This window comes from Heteronotia binoei, chromosome 3 (genome assembly GCF_032191835.1).
Source record: "Heteronotia binoei isolate CCM8104 ecotype False Entrance Well chromosome 3, APGP_CSIRO_Hbin_v1, whole genome shotgun sequence".
Classification (NCBI taxonomy): Eukaryota; Metazoa; Chordata; class Lepidosauria; order Squamata; family Gekkonidae; genus Heteronotia; species Heteronotia binoei.
This window is the reverse complement of record NC_083225.1, coordinates 73,150,395-73,166,018: the sequence shown is the minus strand read 5'-3', so window position 1 is coordinate 73,166,018 and position 15,624 is coordinate 73,150,395. Positions and strand designations below refer to the sequence as shown.

General features: G+C 41.6%; 1 protein-coding gene across 2 annotated transcripts in view; it reads left to right on the top strand.

Moving 5' to 3' along the window:
- RPS6KA3 (ribosomal protein S6 kinase A3) overlaps positions 1–4,986 on the top strand; it is a 61,108-nt gene extending 56,122 nt beyond the window's left edge. For both annotated transcript variants that reach the window (XM_060234053.1, XM_060234052.1), the window contains exons 21-22: positions 1,971–2,111; positions 2,536–4,986. In XM_060234053.1, the coding sequence (XP_060090036.1) occupies positions 1,971–2,111; positions 2,536–2,658 (264 nt within the window). In that variant the 3' untranslated portion in view covers positions 2,659–4,986. The remainder of the gene's footprint in view (positions 1–1,970; positions 2,112–2,535) is intronic.
- Positions 4,987–15,624: the final 10,638 nt, after the last annotated feature.

Sequence of the window (15,624 nt, the reverse complement as noted above, 5' to 3'; positions counted from 1 at the left end):
CATAAAGATTTTTTAGTCTTGAGGTTATGCTGGAGTCTGAGAGAACAATATTTAAAATCATGAATTGCTGTCTGCTTTATGCTTCCCACTCCCTGCACGTGTTTGGGGCTCCTAACTGGAATATGTTGTGTATAAATGTGTTTTCCCCATTCTTTCCTTCCATTTCCCCCTTCCTTTCCTTTGTTCATGAACACCAGCAGTAGCAGGGAAAGGCAGCAAGTGGGAACACTTAGGGAAATATTTTACACACAAATATTTGGCTATGGCAACACTCAGATGCACATACAAACATGCTAAGAGGGGAGATGTGTGGAGGTAGTAAGGCCACCTTGTTCAAAGTTTGCAGACAGTGATAAGAATCTGACTGATGTGGCTACTGGAATTATCTACCTTTAAATAAGGAGGTAATAGATAGTCTGGCTTTTAGGGTACATGGCTGTGGCATACCTCTGCTTTGCATGCTGAAGGTCCCAGGTTCAATCCCTACCATCTCCAGTTATAAGGATCTGGCAGTAGGTAATGTGAAAGACCTCTGGCTGTGACCCTGAAGAGCTTCTGCCTGTCTAAGTAGACAATATTGACTTTGATGGACTAAGGGTCTGCTTTGGTAGAAGGCAGCTTCAAATAACTTGACCTTATTTCCGAATGTAAGGGAATGGAAAGGGAGAAAACACGGCTTGGAGTAATAAAGATAAGGCCAGTCAAACTGAAAACAGAACTTGAAGCTCCATCCATTCCGCTACATCTCAGCTTTATAGCTACATTTTCATACCCATTCCAGCCATTTCATAGACATTTCTATTTTTTAAAAAAGTTTATTTTCTCTTCCAAGAGAATACTGATTTTCTCAGAAAAAGACAGTTGTCGAACTACTGTCTTGAAATGGCACAGCTAGGTTTTAGAAGCATGTCCCTGGAACCTGAGACTACTGATGAAAATCAGTCTTGGTCTAAATTAATATGCCAGATATATGGATCCAGCAGTGCACAAGTAGAAACATAAATGGACTTAGCATGGTTTTGCTTGTGCATGATGTCATGCAACACCTAGCACTTTCCTCCTGTGAGAACTAGTTTGGTGTAGTGGTTAAGTGTGCAGACTCTTATCTTAGAGAACCAGGTTTTATTCCCCACTCCTCCATTTACAGCTGCTGGAATGAGCTTAGGTTAGCCATAGCTATCACAGGAGTTGTCCCTGAAAAGGCAGCTGCTGTGAGAGCCCTTTCAGTCTCTCCCACTTCACAGGGTGTCTGTTGTGGGGGGAAGAAGAAGAAGAAATTGGATTTATATCCCGCTCTCCACTCTGAATCTCAGAGTGGCTCACAATCTCCTTTATCTTCTTCCCCCACAACAGACACCCTGAGGTGGGTGGGGCTGAGAGGGCTCTAACAGCAGCTGCCCTTTCAAGGACAGCCTCTGCCAGAGCTATGGCTGACCCAAGGCCATTCCAGCAGGTGCAAGTGAAGGAGTGGGGATCAAACCCGGTTCTCCCAGATAAGAGTCCACATGCTTAACCACTACACCAAACTGGCTCTCACCAAACTGGAGAAGATATAGGAGATTGTAAGCTGCTCTGAGTCTCTGATTCAGAGAAAAGTGAAGGGTATAAATCTGCAGTCTTCTCCTTCTTCTATATTATAATGTGAAGAAATTTGTGGCACACGATTTTGGGAAAGTGCAAATGGGGATGCAATACATAACGCAGGTAACTACCATGATCTTTTTCTTGCATTATTTGTGCAAGAGCTCAAATACAAGTGGAAATCTTCAGCTGGATCTAACCTATTGTATCTTTTTATTTGGATCATCCTTTGTAATTTTTTCCTAATTTGATAAATGACCTCCATCCTTGTGTTGTTTTCAAATACTAAATTGGAATAACCTGAAACACTTTAAGGAGGTGACCTTTAATTTGTATATTGATTTTACACACTCATTATACATTAAAAGCTTAATTTAATATCTTCACAGGATTTGGTTTCAAAAATGCTTCACGTTGACCCTCATCAGAGATTGACAGCTGCCCAAGTTCTGAAACATCCATGGATTGTTCACTGTGATCAGTTGCCTCAGTTCCAGCTAAACCGGCAGGATGCTCCACATCTTGTGAAGGTAATTAATACTTGAGAACTGCTTTTGAAATTCAGTTGTGAACACATTCCATTTTTTTGAACTTGGAAAAAAGCCCTCCACCCTCAAAATCACAACACACTATTCTACGGTTCTCTCACATATCCTCCTCTCTGACTGCACCTGTGAAGTTGAGAGCCAGTTTGCTGTAGTGGTTAATGTGTGGACTCTTATGTGGGAGAACTGGGTTTGATTCCCCACTCCTCCATGTGCACCTGCTGATGCATCCCTTGGTACAGTCTCAAAATCTCACAAAATAAAACCAATCTTATAACACAATTTTGAGTTAACAGTTTTGATCTGTGTAATGCACTTCTGTTATTAAGTAGTTGCTTGTTTATAATAACAGTAACCCAGATTATGGAGTAGTATTTAACAGTCTTTTAAAAATACTTTCTATTTCTAGGGTGCCATGGCTGCTACCTACTCTGCTTTGAACCGAAATCAGTCACCTGTTTTAGAGCCAGTGGGACGCTCTATACTTGCTCAGCGAAGAGGTGTCAAAAAAATTACCTCAACTGCCCTGTGAAGTTACCTCAATTGAAAATTTCGGTACCATAGTTAAAGATGATAGCACAAATCTTGGCAACAGGTAGCACATATCCAAGATACCTGCAAGCACACTGTTCCAGCTGGTACCTGTTATGCTGCTGTTTCCTGCTTTCATCTACTCTTGCTTTAAACTGCTGATGGTAAAAAAAAAAAAGAAAACATTGCCCTTCAGATGGAATGTAAAGTGGAATCAATGTAAAGTGGAAAATGAACATGCTTGTGAGAGAGAATTATGAACACTTCTCACATAAATACACTGAATAAAGCACTCTGCACCATATAGCATTATTTTTATAGGGAATGTTTCTGGTCCCTTTAAAATATTCTTTGTTACATGTATGGATGGACCGTTTATGTTAAGCACTTAGCTTAAACAATCTGTTTATATGAGCACTGTATTATTTGTGCCATCCAGCATTTTATATGTTTTGTAAACTTACCATAAACAGTACACTTCTATACTGTTTCTTTTACAAGCCTTCTATTTAGATTAATTAAAGGACAATTAAATCTGATTAAACCATTAATCAGTATGGTTGGACATCTCTAAAGCAGCTAGACTGTTAAACAGCTATTGATTGTAATATTGCAAATAAACGTTTCCCTCGCCTGTGTTTCTCCCAGTCCCCACAGATATATTGTTTAGGAGTCACGAGAAACTAGAGGTGTTATAGCATTTAAAGCTATAACAGGATTATTGCTATAACATATGCATTCAGCACTGAACTGAAGTGAAAAAGCAGTTAGCTGTGTATTGCTAGTTCCATTGTCCTTTTTGTTGACCTTGGAAGCCAGGGCAGAATAGTTTTATTTCAGTTCAGGTTTTGCCTGTAACTGGTCATTCTTTAACTTCATTGCTTTAAGAGTAGGTATAATTTGTGTGCAGTACTGAAGGACAATAGGGGTAAATGTCATTTTTAAAGCTACAGTAGCATGTGGTCTAATAATGGGTATGCTGGTGGAGTTTTTTCTGTTATCAGGAAATGACAAAAGCAGATCTATTGTACTTCGGCTATGTTTAAGCTGTAATCAAAAGTAGCATGACTGTGACCAGAGTATGTGTGGCCAGTTACTATGAGCTTTGGTGGACTTGTTTATGTTATATAATCAGGATCCAAATCAAAACAGAGCAGCATCTTCAGTTTTTATCATCTTCTTTGTAAATATAGAATAGTGCTATATCTTCAACTTTTTATTGGTTTCAACCAGTAAACCAGTTAGCAACACTTTCTGGGAAACACTGAAGTTACAGCGATAAAAATGTGCAATGTACTGAAGAGCAGCTTAATTTTGATGGATCCCAATATTCTACCAAAGAAATTCTTCTTTATGTAATATTTGCCCATTGTGTTTTGTCAATAATGTATTCAGTGTGTTAAAGAAAATGACAGCAAAGAGAAGTCTGGCATCCTTAGTCTTGGTGCAAATATTACCTTCCTTCTGATCCTAGACTCCTATGATTTTTCTTGTTTTTCCTCTTCAGATTTATCTGTAGAAAACGGCTTCTTCTTATATGCTTTTGCCTTAATATGTTAATGTGATTACTTTTTCTATTCCATCAGCTTTGTGCTAGCTTTTTTGTTTGTTTCAGATGATCAGAAATAATACAGCTTTTATTCAGCACTGGTTATTTAAAACATTATTGCTGTTTAAGAACTGATAGTTTTTTCTTCTTTGCATCTGAGTAATTTCATATTTCTGTCATGTATTTATGTTTAAAGATACCCACTCTTCTGGTTACATTTTCCCTTTAGTTGCGCCACCCAGGGGCCTTTAATTTATTATTATTTGGTGAATTTTGGTCTTTAGAACCCCGTTTTTACAAATATTGGTATGCATGAAGACTTTTTAAAACCATCTTTTCTCCATATGTTGTCTGCAGCCTTTATTGCAGTGATAAATACAAAACTCCTTATTCCCCACAACTGACCTGAACATTATTCTAATTTTTCTGAACACTTCATATTGAGTTTTGGAAGAATTTAGCTGATAATCAGGGAGGTATGTCCACTGTTGTTTGTACTTGTTAATTTTTAGTGTTCTATGCGAAGAATGAGCCATCTACATTTTCTTTTTTGGAGATTATTGGGTGGTGGACTATAAAATGACCTCTTAATTTTCTTCCTTTAATTTTATGTACAATTTTAATAGATTGCTGCTATTACCTATGTGGTCCTTGATGTTTCATCCCCAGTGTATCACTTGCATCTCAGCACCATTTTGCCTCTGAAGCACATCTGATGCAATTTACAGCTAAATAAACAGAATTTGTAATATTTATCTGACTTCTGAAGGGGCACATAAAGTTGTGCATTGTTTTGTTTTTCACACACATTTTAAGTTATTGTAAAGGAAACCAATCTAATCATTTTCTGTGAAGTTAGCTGCACTGGGTTGTGATCATCCACAGGCTATTGAAAGTTCCAGAAATATGGTTAACAGAATCTTTAAATTGACAAAGATGTTGAAATGTTGCAGTTATCTGATTAAATCTTAGTTTGTTAGTTCTCTAAAGTTCATTCTGTAACAAGGTAAAATTGACCAGAAGCTAGAAGGCTTTCCCCCCTTGTTAATCATTATGCAAACAGTAATCTATGTATCCTATGCCTTGGGAAATTTTAACTGATTTCCATGCAGTATTCTTCCCTAACATTTCATAAGACCCAAGAAAACTGTTCTAGTAAATAGAACAATTCAAAAATTCTTTTGAGAATTGGCTTCTTTAAGGGTATCTAGTATTTAAAGGTGCTGGCCCTTTCATTAGTAAACATTCTTCCTCCATAGTGTTCTTTGTATAAGACTTTTAAGAAAGAAAGATGGCTTTGAACTCATAATAGTTGCGAACAGTTGGATTCAGACTTACCAGTTTCTGTATTTCTTGCTAGGTTTTGCAATAAGAAGTTTCTAGGCCAGAAGCTCACTTTTCCTAAATGTACTCTCATAGTTCCTTTTTTCAGCATTGTCCTTGTGCAGATGTAAGCTCTCCTTCCTCTTCATGAATCCTGCTGCATAGCATCTTAGGTTCTTGGTCAGCAGAATCTTAATTTGTTTCAAACAAAACACATCTGATTTTATAACTGATTATCCTTTAATGTGTAGTCACATGCTAATATGGGAGGAAAGTATTTCCAAGGTTGCACTGAGTGTGATTCAAAAAGCATCATGCTCACGGGACAAATGGGATCCTTCAAAAATTTTATAGATGAAAATGCCTCTCAAGATAGCTACAGTAGATTTTGTTTCTGATCACTGCTGGCAGTGATCATATAGCCATGTTTTTTGTTTTCTTTTTATAAAACTTTTAAAATGCTACAATTCTAGAACTAATTAAAATAGATTAAAACCCATGAAGCCATCACTTCAGTTAAGCATGAGTGCAATCATAACTGTCCAAATTATAATACTATAAATTAACTGTGATATCAGGCAGGATTTACAGTTTATCTTTTATAAGCTTTTTTTTTAGTAGTATCTTTTTTGTTTTCATTATCATTTGATGGTGGCTTTTTCAACATTGCTTTATCTGAAAGTACTATAAGACTTTACATTAAAAACACCTATGGTTTTTTATGTAAGAATAACCAACTACTCTGCTCTTCTCTGCTCTTCTCCTGTGTCCTGAAATATTATCAATAGTGCATATATTCCAGCCAAAATATTTTTTTTAAAAAATCATGTACTAAATTTATAATTATGTGAACTGGTTGAATTTAGAACAGATACTATGAAGAATGGTTACTAGGCTACTTGGGTGTGTTTAGATTAGCTGGACCAACCATGAATTCTACAGTTTTTTGAAAAACCGAGTTTACTAGAAAAATAGCCTGTGTCTTCTTGGACACTTCCATGGCTACTTCACCTTTCCTGTGTATTCATAACTGTGGTAGGAAAAATCAGTATGCTTGCTTAAATGCAGCCTTGGCACCTTAAATCACAAGACCGATTTATTACCACTTTAAATTTGTGGTATTCATGGAGCTCTTTCATATGAAGTGAAATCACTGCACATTTTCTTTCTTTGACTATAACAAGATACCTGGAATTTTATTGCCATTTGGTAGACATTGAGCCAGAATTTTCAGGTTCTGTTGTCATTCTAGTAATATGAAGCAACCGTCCAGGACTGAACATCTCCTGGCAAAATGTTACGCCGCGCACCTTACCTCAAATAAGCACTGCGCTATCCAAGCTAGAGCTTGTTTTATGATATCCACAGATACTTTTGTTCTGATCTTAAAGAAAACATGACAAGCAAAATAAACTGAAGATTATAATTAGATGGTTAGCAAAACAAAATAAATTATCAGTTATGGTTGAATATCTGAGAAGAAAAGTGAGATTACTTTAGTATGCCTTGTTAGATTAGCTGTCTAGTAAGGAGTAAACAAGTGAAGTATTTAAAGCTGATTTTAAATACATAATCAGGGCATAAGGAAATGTATGTAGATTTTTGTTGTTGTAAATGTAGTAGATGGACTAATGTGCTGCTTTTTTGATAATAGAAAAGAGGGTTTTAAGGCATGTAAATCCCTGGTAAGCAGTACTGAATGGCTTTTAACTCATGAAAAATGATGTATATGATTAGCTTTATCTTGATACTTCAGACCTAATCAAAGGGACAGTGCACTCATGAGGGATGTAATTATTTTGCAGTTTTAGTGAAGGGGGCTTTGGGGGAATCTACTTAAGATATTTTTTAAATATATCAGAAAATATTTTTCTACAGTTCTGTACAATCATTCTTTATATTGACTTTCTCAGCATGGCATGTAAATCTAAGGTACAGTAACAAAAGTTCAACTGTATTGTACCTTTAGGGTAGAATTTTTTAAAAAAAAAACCCATCTATCAGATGCTTGTATTAGCATAATAGAATGGAAATGCTAGTAAAAAGCCTAAATAGTACTGAATACTTTTGACTGTTTCATTGAAAAAGAGAGAGAACTTTGAATGTTTCTAAAATGTTGTACATGTGTAATCAGAAATTTTCAGACATAACCACAAACAGACCTGGAAAGATACCATTGCTTGTACCCTTGTCAAAAGGCAGGTTTTGTAGTCTTCAAAAGAAATTGAATTTATACAGCAAATAAACTTTCAAAGATAGTAACGAAAGTGTGTGTCAAGTAATTGTGACCTCTCAAGTCTTTGTTACAAAATAAAACGTAATGGTGTGATTTCTCATTAATATTCTAATTTTAGAGCATAAAAATCTGAATTTGCTTATTTAGGCCATCAGTCATAATTTAAGACTTTCATTTTGAGATGAGTAATGGGGATGGCCAAATTATGTTAAGGTTTATACTTATGCTGGCCTTTGGATCAGTTAAAAACAACCATCACTAACTGAATTTCACATCAGTTAGAAGCAACCATCACGTACACAGATGTCTTTTTGTCCAGCGTGGATGCCATTGGGAAGGCAGCTTTCATGCACCATCCAGGTCTTCCTAATATTTTCTGTAATCCTTCCCAAACCAGCTTTGCTGTGATGCTTTGGAAAAACTTGGCGAGAAGTCAGAAAGACTGCCATATGGACAGGGAAGTCTGGATTTTCCTGATCTTCCCTACATTGGAACCATTTCCCCTTCTCCAGTCCCCACAGCAGCCATTCCACCAACCCCTGGGAAAGGCCCTCAGGATTTCCAAAAATCTGTAATTGACAACATTATACCAATACACCAATAAAACCTCAAGAAAGCTCCTCTCCTTGCCATGGGGGGAGAATGACCTTTATAGGAAAATGCAGGGAAACCTGCCAGATGCTAGTTCTGTTGTCACTGCACTGAATTGGTAAACAGCAACACTAGGGTTTCCACAGAAAAGTTCATTGTGTGGAAAAGGTCAATATATAGTCCCGCCCCCCTTCAGATTCTTTCTGGGCTCTGGCCAGTATGAATTAGCACAGATTTGTTCTCAATAAAGAAACTTCCCTGGGCAATCAATTCACATGCAGTTTTAACACTTTCAATGTTTTGAATTTTAATTTAGACTAGTGAAAAATAATTTCTGCTGCTTCTCTTGAGTTCTACCCTAATGATGTACAGATACCACTCCCACAGACCTGGGAGACCACTGACATTTCTCTGTTTGGTTTTTTCCCCTCACCCTTCTTCCACGGAACTTGGGATGGTGTACCACCCACCCTCTTATCATCATGAGGTAGTGTGGACATGGTCAACCAATAAGATTCATGGAAGTGTGTGTATTTGTGTCTGGGGGTTGTATATTTCTACTGTGCACAGCTAAAGGTGATGTGTTTAGTCAACAAAGCATTCCAATGACACAGGAGTCCCATTCTTTGTGCTGACAAAAATGTAAATTGCTTCTAGAGTTCTTGATTTAAAAAAAACCAAAACTGTGCATGCGCTGTGTGGAGAAATGCCTCCACCCCAGACTTTACTTCAGTATTTCAATTACTGTGATTCTTCTCTGTCTATGTACAGCACCCAGCTGCAGATTAGTATAGTTGGCTGAAGGGAGCCATCAAATTCCCAACACAAAGTACCCAAACTTCTGGGTGCCGACCAGAAGGAACAGGATGGCCTTGTCATTCTGTTCCTTCACATTCCAGAATGTTCATTTCTCCTAGCTATTAAAAAGATGCAAAATTCTGTCTGAATCAGAAGCTACCAGGATTTTAAGCAATGTGACAATCACCAAAACCCTCGTCTCAAAAGAGTAAGAGTATAGTACCTATTGCCATTATGCCATTTGGTGTGTTCTTTAAAATAGTTTAAATTATGAAACACTTCAAGTTTGTACTTTATACAAATTCTTCTAAATGGTTCTAATTTTCCTAAAACAATACTAATAAAATTTGTCAACCGTAATAACTTCTAAAGAATCCCTGGCACAATGCTACAGAAGGAGATGGTTCTTTCCCTCTCCATTTTATCCGCACGATAAGCTGAAAACTTAGGCTGTTAGTGACCAATCCAAGTTCACCCACCAAGTTTCAGCAGAGCAGGGATCCTGTTGTTAAATACTGGTTCATTACTTCTGAGTAATCCTTAGGCTCTGTGCTTGAATCAATGAATTGGAATAAGCAAGACTCTTGTGACAAGTTAGGAATGATTTTTTTTAAACGTCCTAGCACCAGCTTTTTAAAACTAGTCCACCACTTCCTGCATTTCATGGCCCATTCAGTTTACTGCTTATGACTACATTGGTCTTGTGAGGGCCTGCTGCTGAAGAAGCGCACTATAAACCACAGAAACTGACTCTTGAACAAGCTTTTTTGTCGAACAAAGTAGGAGTTAAGTGGCACCTTTAAGACCAACAGTTTTATTCCGAATGTAAGCTTTCGTGTGCACTAAGCACACTTCATCAGACAATGAATCAGGTACAGTGAGCAGTCCTACATATAGCTGGTAGGCAGTGGTTTAGAATGCAAAATGATCCAGTGACAGAATAGTAAAATTAACAAATTGAGCAAACCTTTGATCTGGGTAGGATGAGCATGAGAAAGCAATAAAACAGTAATATGTCAAATATGAGAATGTTTGTTAATCACTCTATTGTTATAAGCCTGGGCCAAAAACAGGGCATTTATTTCTCAGAAGTGTTTCCCATCCAATTAATTTATTTTTTAACATGTAACATACATATAGTTTGCCATTAGGAGATAATACATTAAAATATAGTAGAAGATGGGTTTAAGATAAGCCAATATCCCTAATTGAGTATGGCCTGTAGCCAGAAAATTCCAAATGGGGGGCCCACGGGAAAAAATTTTAGATGGAGGGCCCCCCCCGGCTGGCCCCGATCTCCTCGCCGCTTTGGTGGACCCCCCTCCGCGTGGCACCTCCCCCCTCCCTCCCAATTCACCAACGTGGGGAAACAGTGAAAAGCAGGCTTCAGGGGCTATTTCAAGGTGGCCCCACTGCTGATCATGAGACTAGCGGGAAAAGCTGTTCCGAGGTCAGCAGTTTGTACCCCAGCTTTCGGGCATGCTCAGCAAGTTCAGCACTGGCTGCCCCAGGGCTGAACTTGCTGAGCTCGCCAGAAAGCTGGCATACGAACTGCTAGCCTTGGAGCTGCTTTTATTACCGGTAACATGACTGGCAGGGGGGCGCCTTGAAATAGCCCCTGAAGCCCGCTCTTCACTGTTTCCCCGCGTTGGTGAGTTGGGAGGGGGGAGGCACCTGCGGAGTGGGGTGGGGGCTGCCAAGCTGGAGCTGAAAAAGTGGGGGCCGGGGAACGGAGGGGCCATAAAGGCCCACGGGGGGTTGGGTGGGGGGCCATCCCCCCCCCCGTGGCTACGGGACTGATGTCAATACAGCTAAAAGAGAAATACATTGGTTCATGATGTTCTTGTCCACCTAATTTACTTCTTAACATATTTTAGTTTGCCATTAGGAAAAAAGAATACAATAAAACAGTGAAAATGGGTTGAGTGTGCTTAGAGCACACGAAAGCTTACATTCTGAATAAAACTTTGTTGGTCTTAAAGATGCAACTTGACTCCTACTTTGTTCTACTGCTTCAGACTAACATGGCTGCCCACTTGGATCCAAGCTTTTTTGTCTTTAACGTGCCACACAAGCCTGCCAGTTATTTTTGCTGCATCTGACCAAGGGGCTACTTCTCTACAGCAGCAAATGTACAGTAAGCACACCTATAGTCAGTATTTTAAAAGTGGGGAAGTGCATGTAAAAAAGTAAGAGGGCACTTAGCGGCTCGCCTCCCCTGGCCACCACTGTGCCCAACTCAGGGTGCCTGACCTTCCCTCCCACCCACCACCACTTGAGGGCCCTTCAAATAGCATGGGTGGGGCAGCAGCTGCTGGGGGGAGGGAAGGGATGGAAGGTTGATGCACCCAACAGGAAGTAAGGGGAGGGCCCCCACAGGCCCCTTGTAGCTACAAGGGAGGAGCCTCAGCCAATAGAGAAAATAGATGTTTTCCTCTGTAGCGCCTGTGCAATTGAGCAAACCTCTCAGCTTTAATCCCACAGTGGTGGCGGGGAAGGGAAGGGATGGAAGGCTGATGCACCCAACTGGAAGTAAGGGGTAGGGCCCCACAGGCCCCTTGTAGCTACAAGGGAGGAGCCTCAGCCAATGGAGAAAATAGAGGTTTTCCTCTGTAGCGCCTGTGCAATTGAGCAAGCCTTGCAAAAGTAAGTTGATATGCAGAAGGAAGCAAGATATAGGGAGAAGGAAGCAGATGACAGTAGGCTTGTCAATCCCCAGGTCCCAGTGGGGGTTCTCCCGCTTTCCTAGGCTCCTTCCCGCTCCAGTCAGCTGGCCGGCAGTGGAAGCCCCACCCCCACAGCCACCATGTGACTTTCCACCTCCTGAGGCTTCAGACTCCACTTGGAAAGGCTTCTCCCTTGGGATGGTGTGCCTGTGTCTTTAAGACTGAACGGAGGTGAGGGGGAGCAGGCAGAAGAACATGGCTGCCCACAGCAGCTGTGAAAGCAGCCCAGACCCTCCCTTGGTTGCACAATCTTTTCAGAGGTCGTTTGCATAAAAAAGGTAAACTTGAACCTTTGGTTGCTGTGTTACTTTGAATAAGTTGGAAATTCAGCTCATGAGTAGAGATGCCAATCCCCAGGTGGGAGCAGGCCTTCCCCTGCTTCAGAATCGTAAGAAACGGGGAGGCGGGGAGGGAAATGTCTGCTGGGCATTTCATTATTCCCTATGGAGATCGATTCCCAAAGGGTATAATGGAGAATTGATCTGGGAGTATCTGGGGCTTTGGAGGGGCTGTTTTTTGAGGTAGAGGCACCAATTTTTCAACATAGCATCTGATGACTCCCCTCTAAATGCTCTCCAAGTATCAAAAAGATTGGACCAGGGGGTCCAATTTTATGAGCCCCAAAAGAAGGTGCTCCTATCCTTCATTATTTCTAATGTTTGTTGTTCAGTTGCACAGTTGACGCCGACTCTTTACGACCCCATGGACAAAGTCACGCCAGGCCCTCCTGTCTTCCACCATCCTCCAAAGTCTGCTCAAATTCGTGTTTGTTACATCAGTAACACTGTCCAGCCATCTCATCTTTTGCCGTCACCTTCTTCTTTTGCCTTCTGTCTTTCCTAGTATCAGGAGTGTTCCCTTCTCATTTGGTGGCCAAAGTATTTGAGCTTCAGCTTTAGCATCTGACCTTCCAGGGAATAGTCTGGGTTGATTTCCCTTAGGACTGACTGATTTGATCTTCTTGCAGTCCAAGGGACTCTCAAGATTATTCTCCAGCACCACAGCTAAAAGCATCTATTCTTCTGCGCTTGGCCTTCCTTATAGCCCAACTCTCACAGCCATACAATACTACTGGGAATACCATCGCTTTGACTATACGGACTTTTGTTGGCAAGGTGATGTCTCTTTATTATACTGCCCAGGTTCGCCATAGCTGCCCTCCCAAGGAGCAAACGTCTTTTAATTTCATGGCTACAGTCACCATCTGCAGTAATCTTGGATCCCAGAAATGTGAAGTCTGTCACTACTTCCATGTCTTCTCCTATTTGCCAAGGTGTGATGGGGCCAGATGCCATGATCTTAGTTTTTTTGATGTTGAGTTTCAAGCCTACTTTTGTGCTCCCCTCTTTCATCCTCAACAAGAGGTTCTTTAGGTCTTCTCACTTTCTGCCATTAGAGTAGCGTCATCTGCATATCTGAGGTTGTTGATGTTTTTCCCGGCAATCTTAATTCTGGCTTGTGCTTCATCCAGGCCAGCATTCTGCCTGATGTACTCTTAAATTAAATAAGCAGGGTGACAATATACATCCTTGTCGAACTCCTTTTCCTATTCTAAGCCAATCAGTTGTTCCATATCCTGTTCTGACAGTTGCTTCTTGACCCTTATACAGGTTTCTCAGGAGACATGTGAAGTGGTCTGGTACTCCCATCTCTTTAAGGACTTGCCACAGTTTGTTGTGATGCACACACAATCAAAGGCTTTAGCATAGTAAATGAAGCAGAAATACACATTTTTCTGATACTCCTGTGCTTTCTCCACAATCCATCAAATGTTGGCAATTTGATCTCTAGTTGCTCGACCTCTTTGAAACCCAGCTTGAAGTTCTGGTAGTTCCTGATTGACATATTGCTGAAGCCTAGCTTGTAGGATCTTTAACATGACCTTGCTGGCATGTGAAATGAGAGCAATGGTGCGATAGTTTGAACATTCCTTGGCAATCCCTTCTTTGGGATTGGAATATAAACCGATCAGTGTGGCCACTGTTGTGTTTTCCAGATTTGTTGACATAATGTGTGCATCACTTTAACAGCATCATCTTTTAGGACTTTGAATGGCTCAACTGGGATACCATCATCTCCGCTCGCTTTGTTGTTAGTAATGCTTTCTAAAGCCCATTTGACTTCACACTCCAAGATGTCTGGCTCAAGGTCATCGATTTCACTGTCATGATTGTTCGGCACATTGAGATCCTTCTTGTATAATTCTTCTGTGTATTCTTGTCACCTCTTCCTGATCTCTTCTGCTTTTGTTCTGCTTTTGTTCCTGATCTCTTCTGCGTTTGTCCTTTATCATGGCCATCTTTGCACGAAACGTTCCCTTGATTTTTCCAATTTTCTTGAAGAGATCTCTTGTCCTCTCCATTCTATTATTTTCCTCTATTGCTTTGCATTGTTCCTTCAGGAAGGTCTCCTTATCTCTCCTTGCTGTTCTCTGGAAATTTGCATTCAGTTGGGTGAATCTTTCCTTTTCACCTTTGCCTTTCACTTTCCTCAGCTGTTTGTAAAGCCTCATCAGACAGCCACTTTGCTTTCTTGCATTTCTTTTTCTTTGGGATGGTGCTGATTGCTGCCTTCTGTACAATGTCACGAACCTCCGTCCATAGTTCTTCAGGCACTCTATCAACTCTAGTTCTTGAAACCTATTCTTCACCTCCACTGTATATACATAAGGTGTGTGATCAAGTTCAAACCTGAATGGCCTAATGGCTTCCCCCATTTTCTTCAGTTTAAGCCTGAATTTTGCGATGAGTAGCTAGGGTTGCCAAGTCCAACCCCAGAAATATCTGGGGACTTTGGGGGTGGAGCCAGGAGACTTTGGGGGTGGAGCCAGGAGACACTGGGGTGGAGCTAGGGGGAGGGGGGAAACGGCGCCGGGGAGCGTGGCAAGCCGCCCTGCAGCTGCTGCCTCTTCTCCGCTCGCCGTGGCTGCTCCTCCGAGATGGGCTCAGGCTGAGCCCATCTCGGAGGAGCAGCCACGGCGAGCAGAGAAGAGGCGGCAGCGGCGCGGCAGCCTCGCCCGCTCCGCCTCTGGGGTGGAAGCGGAGGGGGGGGGTGGAGGAGGGCCGGGGGCGTGGTGAACTGCAAATCCGGGTCCTAGAAGGGCCCGGATTTGCGGCTTGCCATGCTCCTGGCTTGCCTCGCCCTCCCCTTCTCTGGTTTTGCCTGCTCCTCTGAGATGGGCTCAGCCTGGGCCCATCTCGGAGAAGCAGCTGCGGTGGGCGGGGAGGGGGCGGTGCAGCGGCCTCACCCGCTCCAGGATCGGGCGGCTCACCATGCTCCCCGGCGCCTTTTCCCCCCTCCTCCCGCTTCCGTTTTTTTGGGGAGTGGGGGAAGAGGGTGGAAATCCTGGGGTCCCCCGCCAGGGAGGGAGGGTTGGGAAGCCTATGAGTAGGTCATGATCATTTAAAAGGTGTGTGGTTCCTTTAAATGTGATGGCCAGAACTCCCTTTGGAGTGAAATTGTGCTTGTCATAACTTTGCTTATGGCTCCACCCACAATGTCTCCTGGCACTACCCCCAAAGTCGCCAGATATTTCTTGAATTGGACTTGGCAACCCTAGATGACAGCCAGTTGCTCAGGGGGGTGATAGGAGCCCTCCTGGGGCCTGATTCCCTCCCCCCAACTGCATGTTTGACACCCCTGCTCTAAACACACAAAATCCTGCCCCCTCCCCGCCGCTTGAGGACGGCTAAGCAAAGGAAGCGAAACGGTGAAAGGCGGAAGCGCGAAAAAATCAGCGAACGT